This window comes from Tachysurus fulvidraco, chromosome 2 (assembly GCF_022655615.1).
Source record: "Tachysurus fulvidraco isolate hzauxx_2018 chromosome 2, HZAU_PFXX_2.0, whole genome shotgun sequence".
In the NCBI taxonomy this organism is placed as follows: domain Eukaryota; kingdom Metazoa; phylum Chordata; class Actinopteri; order Siluriformes; family Bagridae; genus Tachysurus; species Tachysurus fulvidraco.
Window position 1 is genome coordinate 18,761,942 of NC_062519.1, and position 20,291 is coordinate 18,782,232.

At 42.1% G+C, this 20,291-nt stretch overlaps 4 protein-coding genes across 4 annotated transcripts; 2 read left to right on the plus strand and 2 right to left on the minus strand.

The window, feature by feature from the left end:
• The first annotated feature begins 558 nt into the window (after nt 1-558).
• nuak2 (NUAK family, SNF1-like kinase, 2) lies at nt 559-8,952 on the plus strand. Its single transcript, XM_027156036.2, has 6 exons — nt 559-846; nt 4,089-4,209; nt 4,519-4,667; nt 5,886-5,951; nt 6,379-6,631; nt 6,998-8,952. Exons 1-6 carry the CDS (start codon nt 655-657, stop codon nt 8,035-8,037), a joined length of 1,821 nt encoding a protein of 606 aa, XP_027011837.1. The 5' UTR covers nt 559-654; the 3' UTR covers nt 8,038-8,952.
• ccnd3 (cyclin D3) lies at nt 1,683-13,249 on the minus strand. The gene is made up of 6 exons (XM_047806459.1): nt 12,811-13,249; nt 12,136-12,351; nt 11,742-11,901; nt 10,457-10,599; nt 9,910-10,008; nt 1,683-5,313 (listed from the first exon to the last, which is right to left on the minus strand). The coding sequence occupies exons 1-6, from the start codon at nt 13,039-13,041 to the stop codon at nt 5,188-5,190; spliced, it is 975 nt and encodes a 324-aa protein (XP_047662415.1). The 5' UTR covers nt 13,042-13,249; the 3' UTR covers nt 1,683-5,187.
• A 224-nt stretch (nt 13,250-13,473) lies between these two features.
• bysl (bystin-like) lies at nt 13,474-16,869 on the minus strand. The gene is made up of 7 exons (XM_027156038.2): nt 16,446-16,869; nt 16,068-16,209; nt 15,833-15,971; nt 15,555-15,688; nt 15,299-15,459; nt 14,774-14,876; nt 13,474-14,210 (listed from the first exon to the last, which is right to left on the minus strand). Exons 1-7 carry the CDS (start codon nt 16,720-16,722, stop codon nt 13,859-13,861), a joined length of 1,308 nt encoding a protein of 435 aa, XP_027011839.2. The 5' UTR covers nt 16,723-16,869; the 3' UTR covers nt 13,474-13,858.
• A 77-nt stretch (nt 16,870-16,946) lies between these two features.
• Nucleotides 16,947-19,144, plus strand: med20 (mediator complex subunit 20). Its single transcript, XM_027156040.2, has 4 exons — nt 16,947-17,160; nt 17,488-17,633; nt 17,865-18,118; nt 18,203-19,144. The coding sequence occupies exons 1-4, from the start codon at nt 17,096-17,098 to the stop codon at nt 18,425-18,427; spliced, it is 690 nt and encodes a 229-aa protein (XP_027011841.1). The 5' UTR covers nt 16,947-17,095; the 3' UTR covers nt 18,428-19,144.
• The last annotated feature ends 1,147 nt before the right edge of the window (nt 19,145-20,291 follow it).

Below are 20,291 nucleotides of genomic sequence, written 5' to 3' on the forward strand. Positions count from 1 at the left end.
CTCTCACACACATACATATACACACAAACAGACATACATACACATACAAATTTGATTTGTACACATACACAAATTTAATTTGTATGTGTGTGTGTATGTGTATAAACCTCGTCTACGCCCACAGATGCCTGTTTGTGTATTTTAGGAATGCACTTTGGGGATTTTGTATGATTAATTTCATTGTCATTTATTTAGTGTGTTTTCACTTCTGACATCAGTCACATTCACAGATTGTTCGCGAGTGTAAACTTGTTGAAGTTGAATTTTTTTTATTATATAAGATTTTATTTATTATTGATTTTATAGATAATATTTACTATATTTACAAAATATAGAGTTAAAATATTAGATATATTTAGCGAGTCTTAATGACATTTATCTATATGATTAAATAGTATATTAACAAGCACTCTTCATCTTCCTCTTCATTTTGAATGTGTATAATTTGTTTGAAGTTTGTATATTTGTTGAAAGACCACCCCCAGCTGCCGAGCCCCGCCCCACACACGCCTCCCCACACACACACCCCGCCCACGTGTGAATAAGAGGCTGGTGTGTGAGCTGTTACCTGTGAGTGAGTGCGTGTGTAGAAGACGGGCGCGGTAGCGCGTGTGAACAGTTTTATTCTTTAGATGCTGGACTAGTCACGTGAGCATGGAGAAGACTCGGTCTGTGGTGTCGGAGGGGCATCATGCTGACCGGAAGTGGCCCTTACCGGGAAAACGGCACGCGGTCAAGCGGCATCATCACAAACACAACCTGAAGCACAGGTACGACTTCCTGGAGACTCTGGGCAAGGGAACATACGGCAAAGTGAAAAAAGCTGTGGACAGGACGGGAAAACTGGTGAGACTTCAATAACATCAACCTGTTTTATTTTATCTATAGACAAGAATGTGCTGTAAACACTCCAGCTCTGACCTGACTGATCTAAGGAACACACACACACACACACACACACACACACACATACACATATCCATAAACCACTGTAATCACTTTACTGGCTTTAACTCTACAGAATTAAACTAAGTGTTTCATTGCATTCACCTGCAAAACTCTAATGTAACGTGAACACACACACACCTTCACAACACACACACTGTAGGTACAGAACATGGCTCACTGATGGTACAACAGAGTTTATTACTTTATGTCTGGGCCTGTAGACTTGCAATATAACCACATTCACGTGTAAAAGGCACAAACTAAACATGTACAAACTTTCACTGTGTGTGAGAGACAATTTATCATTGTAGTTGCCTTTTATTCCCATGTCTTTTGTTTGTAAATGCGCACACAGATACACACACAAGCACAGACGCACACAGGCAGAATCTCATTGTGTTCATGAGCGAAAGATGGAATGAGTCACACGGAAGAAAAACAGTAAACTGGTGCTTATTATGCTCCGTGTTCACAAACAAAACACAGAACAGGTTTTACTGATCAGAGAGGGAGAGATGACTGTTCATGTTATGTTTAGCTTGTGTGTGTGTGTGTGTGTGTGTGTGTGTGTGTGTGTGTGTGTGTGTGAGAGAGAGAGAGAGAGAGAAAGTGGACTTGTTCATTTAGATGTTTAAGTTCACAGGAGATGTGACTTCAGTGTAGGAATCTACAGAAAGCCTTTCTAATTGTTTGTAGTCTGGAGGTTGGTAAACTGTATCTAACATTTCAGTAAGTATTGGCACCCGTAGCACACGACTTTATTAATATACCAAGTGAAGACATTACGTGGGTTTAACAATACAAACCTTTAGAGCAAGATTTACTGAAGTGTAAATGCTAAACTTTTTTCAGTGCATTTAGAACTCAAAGCATTGATCACACTGGACCAGCTGATTGTCACACACACACACACGTGCACACACACATTAGCTGGTTAAGCGTGATCAATGCTTTGACTGTGTAACAGTGTGTGTGTAGATAAGTGTGTCTTTTCTAAAGCTTCACCTTTATCACACCTGGGAGGATTACAGCGTTAGCATTATGTTGACCGTTTGTCTTAAATTCCTATCTCTAGTTAACACGGTTCAGCTTCAGACCCTCGGCTGGTGAGCAACCGGTGGACATAAAGAAGCGAGGCTGAAATTCCACATTAATTCCAGAAACATGACCTAGACATGTCATCATGTAATCACAGAGTTAGTTCAGCTGCCAGACATCACAATATTCCACACATACAACTGTACTTGTACACATGTACAGCATTAGAACAGGCAGGGTGTGAAGTAGATTGTGGGTAATACACAGTGCACCATCACTCCATCAGATACACACCTTCCTGAAGGAGATCTGGGGTACTGTCTGATGAAGCTGTGATGAAGAGGACTAAAAGGAGTAACACCAACATATCAGCACATTTATCACCCAACATTCTTTCTTCAGTGAAGTAATATAGGGTAAAACCAGAAGGCAGCAGAACGCATGTCCTGAAAAGTCCACATCAGACTGGTTATAGAGGTGAAAGAAATTCTTGTGATTTCTTAATTCCACTTCCCTGTGTGATACTTTACCCTATCCCTAATCCTTACTTATATCCCAGCTGATTGACATCCAAACGGTTTCACTATAGGGGAAAAACATAACCAGGAAGTGAAAGTTAACTTCCTTCTACTACTCTGTGCTGTAAAGACTCTGTATTCAGGTTTCACTGTGGGACAGATTCAGAAAGTGATAACGGGGCATTACGACCAGAACTGGGGCAGAAAACTGTAACTCTGATTAGAGACTAGAAGGAGAAATTAAATCCCTGATATCATTTGGGGCTTTTCCACAAAGATCACTTCCTCCTTCCTGCTCCCCCTCTCTCCCCCCCTCTTTGGTTCTCTCTCTCTCTCTCTCTCTCTCTCTCTCTCTCTCTCACTGCTGATTTATGAGAGAGATACAGGTAGCAAGTGCATTGCCAGGAAAAAGAGGACAGACAGAGAAAAATGGACAGAACAGGGTTAAAATAAGACAGAGAGAGTATGACTGGAAAGGTAGAGAGACAGATGGTGTGTCTCACTCAGAGACTCTGCTGTTGTTGGAATGTGTTTAATTAAGGACATGTTAAGACGTGAATAGTTTCCCTGAAATTTTCCCCCACTGAGCAGGTCTGTGAGAGCGAGTGATCTCGTGACCACAGTAATTTTCCTCCACATACCTGCAGCCGGCTTCTCTAAAAATACACAAGGAGTAAAAAACAGAAGAGTTTACTCTCCTGAGGAGGAAATGCCAGGCGTGTGTCCCACAGCGACCTGCTGAACACAGCTAAATTTAACTCCTCCAAACTGTACTCCGTTATTTCCTGTCAGGAGACACTGGAGAAATCCACCAGCAGATAAAAACCTGCAGAGTCTCGTCTTAAACCACTCCAGATTTCCACATAATCACTCACCCACTCGCTTCCTGACGCATTCTACTCCTCACTGCTGCATTCTGGGTAAATATGGACAGAAAGAAGTAAACAGTGGCACTGAACAGAAATGAAATGCTTTACATAAACATCACACAGGAATGTGCGTAAACACCATCAGAACCACCACATCCATACCATAACCAGCCATTAAACACCACCCACTGCATTCAACACCAACATTCTACAGCAAACAAACTGTGTGTGTGTGTGTGTGTGTGTGTGTGTGTGTGTGTGCGCGCGCGCAAATGCTTACAATTGCATGGGCCTGAATGTGTCATGAGGGACCTCCAGGGCAGAAAAGACATGGCAAGGAGCAGATGTCGGGACACACACACACACCCACACGTCTGAGTAGTGACCTGTGAGTGAGCGACAGCATGTTAGAGTTGGGAAAAGTGTGGAATTTATTAAGGGTGCTGATTTTTTTTTTCTTCAGGAAGGATTATGGACTGAATTTATTATTTTATAAGGTGTTTAACAGTTTTATTAAGTGTTTGTGATTCTGATTATTATTAGTGTGTGAAGAGAATGGTGATTATTTTCTGCTCTGTATTTAATGAAGAATCATTGCTATAAATGTTTACACACCACAGCAGCTCAGGATTTAACTGTACAGATGTGTCAAATGTAATGGGTCTTAGTTGTTTAAAGCCCGCTAACCCACTCGAGGTGTGTGTGTGTGCTGCAGGTGGCCATCAAATCTATTAGGAAAGAAAACATTAAAGATGAACAGGACCTTATTCACATCAGGAGAGAGATTGAGATCATGTCGTCCCTCAATCACCCCTACATCATCACCATATATGAGGGTAAGTCTGAGAACACTGACAACTAACAACACTGTGTGACTGTAGCACCTAAAGCCAGGATGTAAAGTGAGATGTTAAACATTGTTCAGTGTTCTTTATATCATCAGGAGTTTAATAAGAAAGCTGATGTCAGGAGAATGCATTGTAAAAGTCTTTTGTTCAGTAATGACCCAATTGCTGTAAACAAGCTTTATGGCCTTTGTGTAATTGACTACGTAAGAGTGTGTGTAACATTTATTTTTAGCATCAGGTCCATTCTGCAAAAATCTAAAGTTTCAGCATTAAAACTGTGTGTGTGTGTGTGTGTAGTGTTCGAAAATAAGGATAAGATTGTGATTGTGATGGAGTACGCCAGTAAAGGAGACTTATTCGACTACATCTGTGAGAGGCACATCTCTGAGTGTGAGGCCCGACACACCTTCAGACAGATCGTCTCAGCTGTGCACTACTGCCACCAGGTAAAACTACTGCACCACATCACATCCTGGACTCATTCACACACCATACACAGTTTAGTTATTGTCCCGTCCTTGTGGCTGTATAGCATTAGACTGGCTTTACCACCGAAACCATGCTAAACAAAAGTAAACAAAAACCACTTCCAATTATGGAGATCAAACACGCACAACTGAGTACTGGAGGTTTTTATAAAACATGCAGCCCACACCCATACTGGATTGTCAGACTGTTCACCAAAACACACACACACACACACACCTCTACCTTACATAACCACACAGACACTAAACAGAATCAATGAAGCAACCGAAGCCAATGCCAGGAACTGTGTGTGTGTTACATAAGAGCACACAGTGTGAAGCTCCACTTAGTGTGTGATTAATGCAAATTGTAAAACTGCAGTTCATTTAAAATTATCATTAAATTAGTATGAAAAATAAATGAATGGATTTCTTTCCTATAAATGTAATGTTTAATGACGTTAGGGTTAGTCCGTTAACCCAAGTGATTCTGGTTATATTAAACATATATAAATAGTACAAGATGTAATCTAGAGGAATCCTGTCTCTTGGGATTTTTCCTGCTTTTCAGTTCTCTCTGTAATGACCTGTGGTTTCTGGGAATCTGAGTTGAAGGTATTCCCTCCTGCCGAGAAAGACAACAGGGCAGCATAGTTCACATTCCACACACTGAGGAGGTTTTTTTTATGACCTTATTTAGAGATTGGTAAAACAAGATAAGCAGACAGAACCAGTCAGTTTTCTGCAATCACACATAAATACATAGAAACACACAAATAACAGACAGGTTATTCCTAGAGCATGTAAGTAAAAGATCTACAGAAACCCAAACCTCAGCTGGATGGAAGCAGATAAATAAATATGGCACAACTACAACAAATGGATCAAAAGCACAATATAGACTTCTTATTAAATCCATGACTGTGATTATGCCTTGTGGAAAAAGCTCATGGTGTTATTAAAAAACAAAACAAAGGGAAATGTTAGAAGGTGAGAGACGGATCGGAACAAAGGAAAAGATTTGTGAATAGCCCAATGTACAGTAAAAGACCTGCAATGTACTAAACACACACGACAAAACATAATTTATTTCTATAGCATTTTTTGTGGCTCTAGTTATTTTGTTTTAGTAGCAATAAGATTTTAACACACATTCTAACTAACACTATTTTAACACACACTCTTATCCTCTTACAGAACGGCATCGTGCACCGAGACCTGAAACTGGAGAACATCCTGCTGGATGCAAATGGAGACGTGAAGGTGAGGCGCTCAGCATGTGTGCGCGCGAGCGTGTGCGTGTGTGTATGTGTGTGTGTGAGAGACTATACCAATAAAGCTCACACCCTTTGTGTATATACAGTGAGATGCTCTGCATCTGTGCTTGTGCACGCACGCACACACACATTTACTTTATCACCTGACTGCAGTTTTTGACCTTAACTCCCCTCTGATGGAAAAAGACTGTTTATCTGTAGTCTGCTTTCACTGGTCAGCATTTTGGTGTCTCCTATAGGATTGGGTTTCATCAGACACCAACACTTTTCAGTACGCCTTGCACGTGATGTTTGTTTATCACTCACCAGTTTCTTAACTTTGGGTTTCAAACAAAAATCTGACTGAAGTCACTGTCAAATGAAGCCAGAGCCTATAAAAGGAGGTGTTGTTAATAAAGTGGTTGTAATTACAGATTGCTGATTTCGGTCTGTCGAACTTGTACCGGAGAGATGAATATCTGCAGACGTACTGTGGCAGCCCGCTGTACGCCTCTCCAGAGATCGTTAACGGACGACCGTATAAAGGACCAGAGGTGGACAGTTGGTCTCTGGGCGTCCTCCTGTATGCTTTGGTGCATGAAGCCATGCCGTTTGACGGCCAAGACTACAAAACGCTGGTGCAACAAATCAGCAGGGGAGACTACCGCAAACCCACCAAGCGATCAGGTACAAACTCCTGTCCGTTAACTCCTAGGAAGCGCACGTTATATCAGAAGCTGATTACACATGGCACAAAAAAGAAGTAAAATAGAAAAGACATAGCTTAGGATTTCTACAAATTAAAGCAAAATCTAGTAAAACAGTAAAAAGCCTGAAGCCAATGGGGATATATCGGAGCAAGATGGCCCGTACAGACATACCCTGTACTGGCTTTATAATATATCATTGGTAGTGTATTATATAGTAATCCAGTTTTACTGTGTGGGTAGAATATTAAAGTAAGATCATGATGTTCATGAAGTTGTATTTTTTTTGGCATAATTTAAATAGTTTTGGTAAAGAATTTACAGTCTCCTCCCCCCCTCTGTTCAGATGCATGTGGTTTGATCCGCTGGATGCTGATGGTAAACCCTGACCGCAGGGCCACTTTAGAGGAGATTGCAGGCCATTGGTGGGTTAATTGGGGCTATCAGCGTCCTCTCCTTACTGAAAATGAAACAACGGTGGGAACAACAACAACAACAACTATTTCCATGTCGTCACAAACAAGCAACTCTGCACGAATCACCGACTGGCTTCGAAGAACCTCTCGGCCTCTGCTGCACAGCGGCTCGAAAATGCGCTGCCTTCTGCGTCCAGGAGGAGGAGTCGCAGGAGACGCACCGATCGCTCGTCAACGATCGATTCGCAGGTCACGCAAAGAAAATAACGTCACTCAGATACAAGAGAACACTGTGCCGAAGCCATTTAAAGGCATCCTGAAAAAACGTGGCAGCTTAAAACAGAAGCAGTGTGGTGAGCCTCAGATTCCACCAGTGGAAGAAAAAATAACAAATGTAATCGTATCACTGCCTGTGATCCAAACTCCACCTCCACCCTCAGGCCCACCCCCTCGCAAGGGAATCCTGAAGAAGCCTGTAGAGAGGGAATCGGGTTATTACTCCTCATCAACTGAAAGCAGTGATTCCACTCAAACACCCCACATTGAGCTGTGCACTACGATGCCACCACGATTTAAAGGAATCCTTAAGAGTAACGGAAAATTTTCCTCTGGTGTTTTGCAAGAGTTCGGCTCGCTGGACCAGCTAGCAGCATCCCTTCCACCAGGGGGTGTCCGATCTCGTCCCAGCATGGCCATCAGTGAGGACAGCATCCTTTCATCAGAATCCTTTGATCGATTAGACCTGCCTGACCGCTGTGAACCCGCAATGAAGGTGGATCGTCTAGCAGCGGGTGGCTCCATGCGTGGCAGCGTTTCAGCCGACAATCTACTCGACCTGAAGGACAGCAGGGAAGAATTATGGGATACAGGCAAGATGGGAGAAAGCACCTTCTCCATCACAGACCGTGAAAACGTGACTGAACTCTACAAGTCTGCCTGTAACGGAACCCACATTAGCTGTGTTTCTTGACGATCCGTTTGAGGACATGCTCTGATTCTCAGTGGAGAAGAAATGGATGTGGAGACAGCAGACTTAACACAGGAAATGATAAGTGGTGGAAGTGGAGCAAACTAAACTAGAACAGTTTAAGGGAGCAGTGTTTGTCAGTAAAGAAAGGCAAAATGTGCTAAGTTGATGCTCTTTGAGAGGCGATTCTCCTTCTAAACATTTCTTTAAATACATTTTTGACTCTGTGGCTGGAGCCGCTCTAGACTGGGGCCGTGATTTGTGAGACATAAGCATGAAGCAAAAGAACCAAAGAAAATAGACATTTTAAAGAAGACATAGGTAACAATCAGACTACAGACCTTTTGGTTTATCGTCTGCAGCTCAGAGTCCGTTAGTGATAAGACATTCATGACATTGTAAAATACAACAAAGTTTATTAACCTTGTTAATGATTAAGCTTTTAAGACGGATGGTGATCAGACTCCCTCTGGAACACCAGATCAGACAGTTATTTATTGTCTTTTTAATGAACCTCATGATATGGATTAGTAGCTGTAAATAAACTGTAGTAAAAGTGTTTGTGTAAGAGGTACTCACTCAATGAGGCCTCGAAGTAAAAATGAGTTTATGAGATTGTATTTTAGTTTTTTAATAGTAATTTTATTTCCATGACAATTCAGAATGCCATATTGGTCTCGTGTTTATTCTGTTTCACACTCATGCAGTTCTGTTTAACTGGAAAATGGCCAACAGTGCAAACATGTGATGCGTCTTTTAGACCATCTTCTGCCGACGCAGACAATCTGTACGTGTATTAAACAAATCCTGTACCATTGTAGGGTCACGGCCTTAAACACTGCTGGCCTGATCTTTTGTAAGATGCACTGAAACCGATACTGGATCTGAGTGTCAATAAAAACTCGCGAGCACAAACAACTAAAGCCTTTCGTTTTTTCATTTTAGACACAAGCTTTGTGATTTATTTTTAAGCTCGTATAAGAGTCTAAATACTAAAGACGATGATCTACTTCTATGTTGTAATGTACCAATAATCTGTTCTACAATATAGTGAGAGATTTACTTACCTGATGTCCACTGGAGAGAAGACTGAAGCTTGCAGCACTCCGTTTAATTCCGCTAAATCATCTGATTAAATTAATTATATCTTAAACTGTTACAGTAAAATAAAACACAGCTTTGAGGAAAGAGAGCAATGTAATTATTTGTGTCATGTGAAGTTAAACAAAAAACCTTGAAATATATCACAGAACAACGTGGTGTATTATTTAAGTAGTAATCACTTTTACATCAACATTTTGAAAGCAGCATTGGTCCAGTGTGCAAAGGTGAAAGGGGAAATTCCAACCATGTGCAAAAACATACAAAATGTGAAGGGTATGAGCCCACATTCAGTTTAACACACACACACATTATATACAGAGCTGCAGTTTAGTCAACTAAAAGCATAAAACCATCAAACTGAAAAGCAGCATTTTAGTTTAGTTTAGTAACTGTGCTACAGCGTGAATGTTTTGAGAAGGAAAATGAAAGGGAAAAAACAGATCATTTAATGGATCTACTGTTTACATGTGAAATTCCAAATGACTGACTTTCAAAGTATATTTTTATAAATTAAGCATCTTAGATTCAGTTTGTACAACATCATTAAAAATTATTCAATATTTATTATTTAAAAAACGAGCTGTTATTCATTTTAACTGAACATATGAATAGGTAACATCAAACAAAAACTACCATTTATTATTCAATGTAACTGATGTAGTGCATATTAACACATGTGCCTATTGATGCTCTTGACTAGGATATACTGTTAATTAATATAGTCATTCTAATGAACAGCAGCTAATGAGTTCAGACAGGTGTGTGGCTGACCTCAAGAACAGGTGAGGCGGACGTGCACAGGGGTGTGTTGGGGGGCAGAGTGAGCTTCAGAGTCTCCTCCAAGGCGGTGTAACAGTTACAGAGAAACACCTTGATGGTGACAGGAAGAAAAAAAAATTCATATGTACCTGGTCCAACAAAGAAACTTGTCTTCACTGTATAGACAGAGAGAGAGAGAGAGAGAGAGAGAGGACACACAGACATCATTGTGCATTTGAATGTAAAGTCTGCCACCCATTGATGACGTGTGAAATGACCCCAAAGAGAGCTGCACCTACGACACATGAAAAGCTCCTTTAGCGTTGACAGACAGCTACGCTGGGCCACTCCACCCAACATGTTTACGTGTTATATGAGTGAACACAGACAAGGGTGAAATGCAAACACAGAAGATAAATACATGTGAAACAGTTCAGGATCAGATTCCTTTTATCCACATCACATGTTAATAAAAATTCCAAATGGAGTCTTGGTCATTTTGATGGATTTGAACTGTTTATGTGGGACCACACAGCAGTCAAATGTACGTTTCTCTCACCAGGTCAGTGTCTAAGACGTTAGCCATGAGCTGCAGGAGTGTGGCACAGGACAGTGCGTCATCCAGTAGGTTCAGGCGCTGAATTGCAGCAGCCACACAGCTACAGGCGATAATGGAGGGCTTATATGTTGAAAATGTGAATTCTACAACAGACACACAACGACGTATACGATTACTGCTGTAGTAGAGTGTAAAACAAAATCATACACAGTTTGAGTTTGTAAGAAAGATACACTGACAAAGACATAAGCTCTGTGTGTATGCGTCATATAGCACATGGTACTGAACAGAATAAATGATTAATAATATGCTGCATTGACAGCAGCAAGAACACAACAGCTTTCTCTTGTCAGGGTAATGCTGGATCCCAGCTTCTCTCGGATTGGAGCTATGGTGTATATCATAGATTTTTCCCCATCTATTCTAAACTGAAAGGTATACGTGTCCATTACTTTTAGCTACATGACCTTTGTCAGGTAATTTAACTTTAGTGCAAACATGTGGTGCATAACCAAGTAAAAAGCATGAAAACTGTGATTACATTTAAGCTAAAATTATTTCATGTCTGATTAACATATTCCTTTTACACTAAGACTGCTGATGTCACAGTCTCACTAACTTTTATTTGTTATAAGTCAAGCTGCTTTGACCAGGACCTACTTCTAAATTGTTACTAAATCCACTATAGTATTCAGAAGTGACGTACAGAACTAGTAATCCTATTTGTGTATGTGCATTTGTGTTTATTAATATAAGCTCTGCAACAAAGCGCACAATAAAAACACACACACCCCTCCATTGTGACTCCACTGACCCTCTGTCTATGCCTCAGGCTTGGGAGGAACACACACACACACACACACACACACACACACACACACACACACACACACACACACACACACACACACACACACACACACACACACACACGGTTGTCTCTCAGACAGGTGTGTCCCTTTCCATTCAAATACTATCACCCTCTGCCAGGAAGTGCTGAGCCTAAAAGAATGGCTTGCAATATCCCGTAATATGTCTGGGGTTGCCACGGGCTACTTGAGTTACTGGATGAGGAAGGGCAGGTGGAAGTAACACACACACACACACACACACACACACACACACACACATCAGACTCTTTCCAGAACCATTGCCATGTTACACAGCAACTGATTGGAAGTAATTCTACAAAATTGTACCTCTGTGTGTGTGTGTGTGTGTGTGTGTGTGTGTGTGTGTGTGTGTGTGTGTGTGTGTGTGTGTGTGTGTGTGTGTGTGTGTTTACCTGTAGCAGCTAGAGCAATGTATGAGTGTGTGTGCCTGCGCAGGGCTGAGAGGTCACGAGGAATTATAGGAAGGCCATGCAGTAGTGGCTCCAAGAAGTCTGAGGGCAAAACTGAGGCCAAATCCCAGTCCAACCTAGAGACAACTATCATCTCCCACTTCTACACACACACACACACACACACACACACACACACACACACACACACACACACACACACACAGGGTAACATAAAACAATAACTATAAAATGATTAAAACTAGAAATAGCCAGCCTTTTTATCCATATCACTGTGATAGTTGTGCACATAAAAAGAAGCCGAAACACAAAGCCATGTTAAGACACCTACTTTTGATCTGTCATTGTTCTGTAATCAGCTCTTTATTATAATTACCAGTAGCTGTGTAACAGAGATGGTGTTTTCGGTGTATATACACAGCTTTGTGGCGTTCAGGGGAACCGTCTCTCTGAGTTTGGAGGCTATGAACATGCAGACGGTGCCGAGCAGCTGCAGACTAGATGTGTCCACGAGGTGATGAGCCATGTACCTGTCCAGGTACTGCACGGCCAATGGGAACACCTCCTCCTCACACCTCTGCTCCTCACAGACCTAAAGCAAATGCAAAACAGCTCTGTCTCTGTGAGTCACAGGGCTAAGTATTAGCACACCTTCTTTTTTCTGCACACCTGAGGAACTTTAGATCTCAACTGCACAAACTGTCACATTACCTGTGCATGATGCCATGTTCAGTCATTTAGTTAAATCTCTTCGCCGTCATGTAGAGCTTCACACGCGGCTCACAGTTTACACTACTGACGTGTTAGAATTCGGATTAACCCAAAGGGAGATTGTACAGAACATGGAGTACAGCAGAAGGAAAAGCACTGCTATCCAGGTCGTTCACCTGAAAGAGCCGACTCGAAGAATCGAATCCCTCGCGATCGAAACGTCACTAGTTATCAGTGCTTTATGTCTATAAACAGCACATTCACAGTAAAGTCTTGCTGGACTCGGAGTTTTTTAGGTTTCATTTTTATTATTATCGTATTGAATAATAGTTTATCTTACCTGCAACATCCAAACAGTTAAAATTCTCCTCATATTCGGCTTTACGTCACTCTGTAAGGTGCCGAAATAAGAGCGTGAAATCGTGTGGCTTCTTTCTAAACTCGTCATATTTCTCCAAACCCGACTGTCTCGGGTCAGAACCGGGTCACAACCAGCACGAACCGACCTGAGATCAGAACTGCCTTCAGCGGCCAACACAAAGTGCTCGTTTTCACCACAAATCAACTCCATTCGCCAGCTACTACAAATAACAATTACACTGTGGTCTGAAGTGAAAGGTCTCAACGTGTACAGTCACTAAGATAACTAGTTTAACTGGCAGCAAACCCTTTTTAAAATAAACATCCTAAATTCATCACAATAAGTTCATCTTAAATGCATCTCTTCTCCCTCTTCTTCTAGTCAGGGGACTTAAAATGGCGCCCAGTGATTTTTCCCGCGCTTTGAGGGTCTCGCGCCAGAGAAAGTCCTGTCACGTTCTTTTTCTGAACAAAATGTAAACAAATCAGTTTGTTAAAAACTACAACAAAACCTTCAACACTTTCTGACAAAGCTGCAGGTCGATCTTTAATTTTATATATATAAGCGTTTCCCCATTGGAATCCATGAGGGTGTATATTATACATATATAAATAATATATATTATATAAAGAAAACACAGACTTTTTGTATTGTAAACAGTTTATTACAAACTACACGTGCATTATCTGCCTCAGTGTGACATCACTGTCCAGATAAACCAGGTGTGTTTACTTTAGTCAGCAGTTTCACTACAGCTCTGGACACTGACTTTTTTCTAAAGTGTACATTTGACTTAATAAAGATGTTCCAAAAGCTGTAGAATTAAAATAAGCAACATTTCACCTCCGCATGAAAACAGACACTTATTTTGTCGTGAATGTTTTGACTTCTCATTTTCTCCTCACAGTCTTTTATCACTGTAATTACACTGCAATAAATAGGTTTATTAAGGTTTAGCGGTCACTAAGGGAATTTGTGCACCTATACATTATGCAGCAGCGTGAGCACAGCTAGGTCCTGTGTTTACTCAGTCCATCATCATGAGAGGTGTGGCATCCTCCTTGTCTCTGGCCTCTGCGTTCTGAAGCTCACGCCTGATTTCAGCTGATATTTGTGTGTGTGTTTGAACCTTCAGCAGCTCCAGCAGCACACCCTTCTGCTCGGAGGCCAAGTCAGCCTTATAGCGCTGCACCAGTGTGAGCAGACTCTGATGCCAAAGCACAGGAAGAACGCGCTGCTCTGTCCGGAACGACAGGAAGTGAGCAACCAGTGCATCCAGCACACGGAATGGCAGCGCATACTTCTTATCCAGCAGCAGGCGTAGGAAGATGCTGTTTGCTCCATTGTATTCCATTTCAGCCAGTTTCAGCATGGCGGCACTGAAGGAAAACACAGAGAACCAGGAATATGATATATTACAGTAATTAACACAAACCACAACGTTTCTCTCACTTCCTGTTTTTCGTCTCAACACAAAGAACTACAAGGTAGGCAGCAATAAGACCAGTTCCCTGTTTCTAAAAGGTCCCTATTTTTTAATTTTAAAAAAGGGTTTTAAAAAGCGTTGCCTCGTTCCTGTCGAGATACAAATAAACAAACTCATCTAGATCATGCTAAAAATCTTAATCCAGAATTAGAAGAAGCAGAAATTAATTTAAGGCCAAGATGCTGACTAATGTGAAGAATTAAGAATATTTTAATAATATTGTAAACCAACACAAGAAATTTGGACACAATCATATGACTGTGTTGTGGGTTTATTTTACAGATTTTAGCAGCTGGGACTTGTAAATTCAGCTGGGCTTAAATTACATTTCCTCTTTAGCTACACACTTTAATTAATTTGATTTGGTAAATCTGTACATATGTACAGTAATACTGTAGTGTGTGACAGAGTTTGGTGTGTGTGTGTGTGTGTGTGTGTGTGTGTGTTGGGTGTTACCTGGAGTGCAGAACAGGTATAGAGCACTTGGTGAGGATGCTACCGATGATGACGGCCTCTCTCAGAGTGCAGGTTCCTGACTCACACAGCGGGATCAGGATTCCTACAGGAATATAAATTCATTGTTCCTACTGATTAGTTCATGGACACTGTTGGTGTTTTCCACAGGTTACTTTTTCCTGCTTAAATTCATGCAAATCAACTCAGCAGTTTATCATCAGGTTTAACTGGAATTAACACCAGACTGCTTCGACCCCTCTCTCCTCTGCGAGCGAAACTGATGACTAGTGTATTAGAGACCGAACCCGTACTGTCGTTTTATTCCTACTTTTAAAACACCTCACTTGACTCAAACACAAGGCCTGTGTGTGCAGACAGTACAGAATGTAAATGAAAAACACCACCGCCCCCAAGTGCTCGAACACAGTGAGACACAATATGGAAGAAAATAGACACATGGTTAAAAACAAGAGCGAGAACATTTTTAACTGGAACTAAAACCCTGTGAACCCAAATCATACTGACCTTTAAACCAGGCCCCAGGTTTAAACAGAGCTTTCTTCAGAGCGCTGTACAGGTGGAAGTTCAGCTTCTTGTACTCAGCGATGTCATCTCTGATCCTCGGCAACAGCACCAGGTTGTAGAAGCGCTGAGCCATACGCTCTTTCAGGTTTGACGAAAAAATCCTGCACATGTTCAAATGCATAGAAAAGCAGAACTAACCTTAGCAGTAGTAGTACTCAGAATACACTTTGTATTTGTGTGTGTGTGTGTGTCGCACCGTGTGGCCTGGTACATCGCTGCTGCACTCCATTTCTCAGGCTCGGTGAGGTAAAGGACCTGCTCCCAGTTGGACAGTGCCGGGATTATCTTAAACGCTTTGGGCAGTTTCCCACTGCGGTACTTACACAGAACCTGAGGAACAACCATACAGTCAGCACAGAATCCCTGTGATTACACCACACACCACAAAAATGATCCCTGAGTGAGATAGACAGACATGGTACTGGGCATCGTTGTGGGTGTGGTGTGTGGGGCATGGGATGGGTGTGCCCTCACCTTACTGACTCCTCTGTACACCTCTATAACCCGGGGGTCAAGCTGAGAGATGGGCTGCCCCGAAACCTCTGACATCACTGTGCCCACCTCTGTCTGCTTCTCTGTGATCTTTTCCAAGATGATGTCAGCTAAAGTACGCCTGTCACACACACACACACACAATAAACCAGTTTGTACTGTTGTGACTGTAGTTACTGAGCTGTTGGAGTTGTAGGAGTGGGAGCCAAGTGTTCACCTGACAGGTGGGTTCTTGTTCATGAACATCTGGATGGCCTTTTCATCTTCCAGATCAACCTCCACCTCTGTGCCACTTTCTCCCTGGTCTGCCCCGAGATCGGGCCATTCCTCATCTGACTCGGCATCCTTAGTGCTCGGACCTGCAGAGGCATCGACACTCACGTTAACTACCAACATGTGAATATTAAAACTAGAAAATTATATTTATTATGATATTAAAACCTCGTAGGGAGCGTTGTTTATGTGTGTTTTTTAATGACCTTTAGAAAGAAAGTGTGTGTGTGTGTATATATATATATATATATATATATATATATATATATATATAAATATATCTGTGTGTGTGTGTGTGTGTGTGTGCGTGTGTATAACTGACCCAACACTACAGAAGGCTGTGTCTTCTTCTTGCCCACCCCAGGACTGAGCCCGAACTCCCCCTGCAGCTCCTCCTGCTGAATGCGGGCCTGCTGTAATATTTTGCGGGACAGTTTGTTATTGACATACTCTTCCTCCTCCTCCTCTTCATCTTCCTCATGTCTGCGCTGCTTGTCCCTGTGTGTGTACCGGAGAGCTGAGTCTCCCTGTAGGATCTGATCTGCCAGAGGGACAGAGCCGCGACTTCCCTCCGCTTTTACACGCTTCACCTTCGGCATCAGTGCTGCTGAACCCCACCCTAAACACGCACTACACCCTAAACACGCACTACACCCTAAACACGCACTACACGCGACCCGGGGAACTTTTACCTTCCGGATACAAACACGTGGATTTCCTCCTCAGAGCATATGGCGTAGGCGAAGGCGAAGGCGCATGCGCAGATTGGCTCACGCACGCGCACTATCTGTTTACCTTCCAGTCATATTTCTCACGTCGTACATTTTTATACATTAAGCTGAAAATCCGCACCGGATTATTGCCAAATTACTAAATTACTCCACATACACGACCACAAAATCGTTATAACTTATTTTCTTTTACCGTCAGTCGTAGAGCAAACCGGAAGCAGTCGTAGGACCCCGGAAATTAATGAATGTAGCAGGTTTATTTTTGCGCCGCACAAAATATCATTTGTATAAAATGGGAGTTACTTGGTAAGGGTCGTGTTTTATATATATCACATCTTTATTCTTACAGTTAGTCTCTTCTCTAAAGATTTATATGTTTAGATTATAAAGAGCTCTGTGTGTGTGTGTGTGTGAGAGAGTGAGAACAGTAGCTACATTTATAGTATTAATTATACATTTAAAATCCACTACGGCTTACATTTTACAATAATAATAATAATAATAATAATAATAATAATAATAATTTGCACTGATTAAAACAATCGCTTCTCCAGAACTCAACATCTCCATATTCTACATGGAGTAATCTGTCTTAAAATAGTAATGGTGTGTGCGTGTGTTTGTGTGTGAGAGTGTGTGTCAATTGCCGGTGGTGGAGGGGAAAAGTGTCCAGCAGACGGTGGAGCAGCTGCATAAGAGACTGGAGCAGCTCGGAGCAGTGAAACAGGGCAGTTTCTTTGTCGACTGTGAGACGTATCATGCTACTGCTAACACTGGAGGTAAATATCTCACATGCACACCCGTAATCACCCGAAGTCACCTGAAGTCACCTGAAGTCACCTGAGCTTTGGGACTGTTGGGGGTGTGGCCTATACAAGCCTAAACCTATGTTAAGCCTACACCTTTTATAGGGAAAGTTAATTACATATTTGCGTCACAGTGATTAAGTTGTAATGAGTTTTGGGTATTAAATGTGTGTGTGTGTGTGTGTGTGTTTGTTTGTCCATCAGCTCAGCCTTCTAAACTCCTGTATGTGATGCATAACTCTGAGACGCCTCTCAGCTGTCTGGCTCTGTTTGACGGTGGCCCTACACTGGCGGCGGACGCTAACTTTGATGTGCTCATGGTGAAGCTAAAGAGTCACTTCCAGAATGCTAAGGGCCACAAAGTAGAGAGCCGCGGAGCCCGTTATCGCTACGCCGACTTCCTGATTAAAGTCGGGACAGTAACAATGAGCTCCAGCGCTCGGGGGATTTCAGTGGAGGTCCGTGGTCTGATATACACACACACACACACACACACGGTGTAAATCACACAAACAGCTCTGTATTTGTGTGGGTGTATGCAGGTGGAGTACTCCGCTTGTGTAGTTCCTGGTGACTGTTGGAACCTGATGAAGGAGTTCATGCAGAGTTTTCTGGGCTCCAGTGTTCCTGACCTGCCCTCTGTGTTCAGCAGTAAGGCTGAGGGTCTGTTCGCTCCGGCTGACTGCATGGACACCATGAACCAGTACCTCGAGCTCTTCAGCAAAATCCGCAAACAGCAGGTGCTGCCAGGGAGCGGCGTGCGCTGACAAACACACACACACAAGCTGGAAAGAAGCCACAACATACAGATCTGCTGTGGAACAGAACTGTCAGCTCTGGACCAGGACATAAACTGTAAAACTTCACAAGTCAATCACACTTCCAGTTTCTCAGCTGTGTTTTGTTTACTGCTGTATCAAAGTGAGGGGGCACTGAGACTGAATTTGTGTGTGTGTGTGTGTGGGGGGGGGTTTAATGTAAAATTTTTACTAAAATAAAGTTGAACTGTAGCAGTAATATTGTAATTTATAATTATTGGGATAAAAACACTGCAGCACTCATGCAGTGTGACTCAAAACAGTTTCTGATCCCATCCGTTGTATCCATTTATAGTTACAATGCTGTGGAAGATCCATGAAACTCTTCTGTTATAGCAGCTGGTTCTCTCAGCAGCTGTCCTTTATCCTCTTTATTATTATATGCATGTACACTGACACTTATTTTGTTTTTACCTCTCGACAACAGAGGGTGGAAGGGCAACAAACATTAAAATTGCTATTAGAAATATCAAAAAAGTAAAGAAATTGCAATAAAAATCAAATGAAATGCAATAAAAATACAAATATGGCTGTAAAATACAGTTTACAATGTAAGAGAACTCATTCAATAGAAATTCCATAGTACACTGTTTGTGCGAGTATGTGATTAAATTGAATTAATGTGATAATATTTTTTTAGTAAATAATACTATTTTTTAGGTGAAAAGTCATATAAAATGTATTGTGTACAATTGTCAGAGCTTCGTAGTCCAGTTAATATGAAGTTGGGTAAGAGAGTCCACAGTAAAAAGGCCAGTAGTAAGCATGATGTCCCGGTGGAAGTGGTAGTGTATGACAGCTGTTTATCTCCCTGTGTATACAGACTGTTCCCAAGTCTCCTTGTCCTGGCTGTAGTGCTCCGGTTCTGCTCACCTGACTTCATGAGAGTTAAGAGTTTGTGAATGGGATGTGTGGGGTCACTGACGTTACTGGCCCACTTGGTTGTCCTGTTATTGAAAATCTGTAGTGGTGATCTGTCCCTGTGATTTTCTGGGCTGTCCTTAACACCCTCTGAAGTGCCCTTCTATCATGTGTGGTGCTGTCAATCCACACAGCAATGTAGCAGGTTAACACCCTCTCCGTAGTGCAACAAGTTGTGTAGTATCTGTAGTATCATGCCAAACTTCAGTACCGTGCCAAACTTGCTGCGTCCCCTCAGGAAATACATTCTTTTGCTGGATTTGTTTACCAGCTGTGCTGTGATCTGTAAGCTGTCATCTGTAAGTTCCTCACAGATATAGACAGCCAGGGATTTATAGCTGAAACCTCACTGGTAGGCTGTCGTGTCCTTACCATGAATTTAATGATAACATTATTATTGGGCTGGGCAGCGATAAGTGTCCAGTATAGGACAACAAGCTTGAGGAGTGTTTTCTGAGGCGGACATGCTGGGATTTTCCAGTGAAGACGCTCAGTGTCCAGTCACAGTGCAAGTGATAGTCCAAGGCCAAACTGTCCTTATTCCTCACGTGTGAAATACAACAGCATGGACTCTGGATGTGTTTGTGTTGTAAACATGTTAATATTGTACTCAGAATGCGCTCCTGACCAACGCACTCACACTGGTGACTCCTTCACCGTGTTGTTTATACAGTGACAGCAGCTATGCTCCATGGGGTAACAGACTGGGGCAAGTTTCTTCTTCTTTACTAATAAGGAGATTATGGTGCATATTCCGCCACCTGCTGGATGGAGTGCGGAGCTTCATTCTCTCATTACCGCGGACACGCTGCGCTTCCTCCCGCCTCTGCGTCCTGACTGCACTTACGCCTGTCTATTGTGACTGACGTATCTAACAGCCAATAAGAGTCAA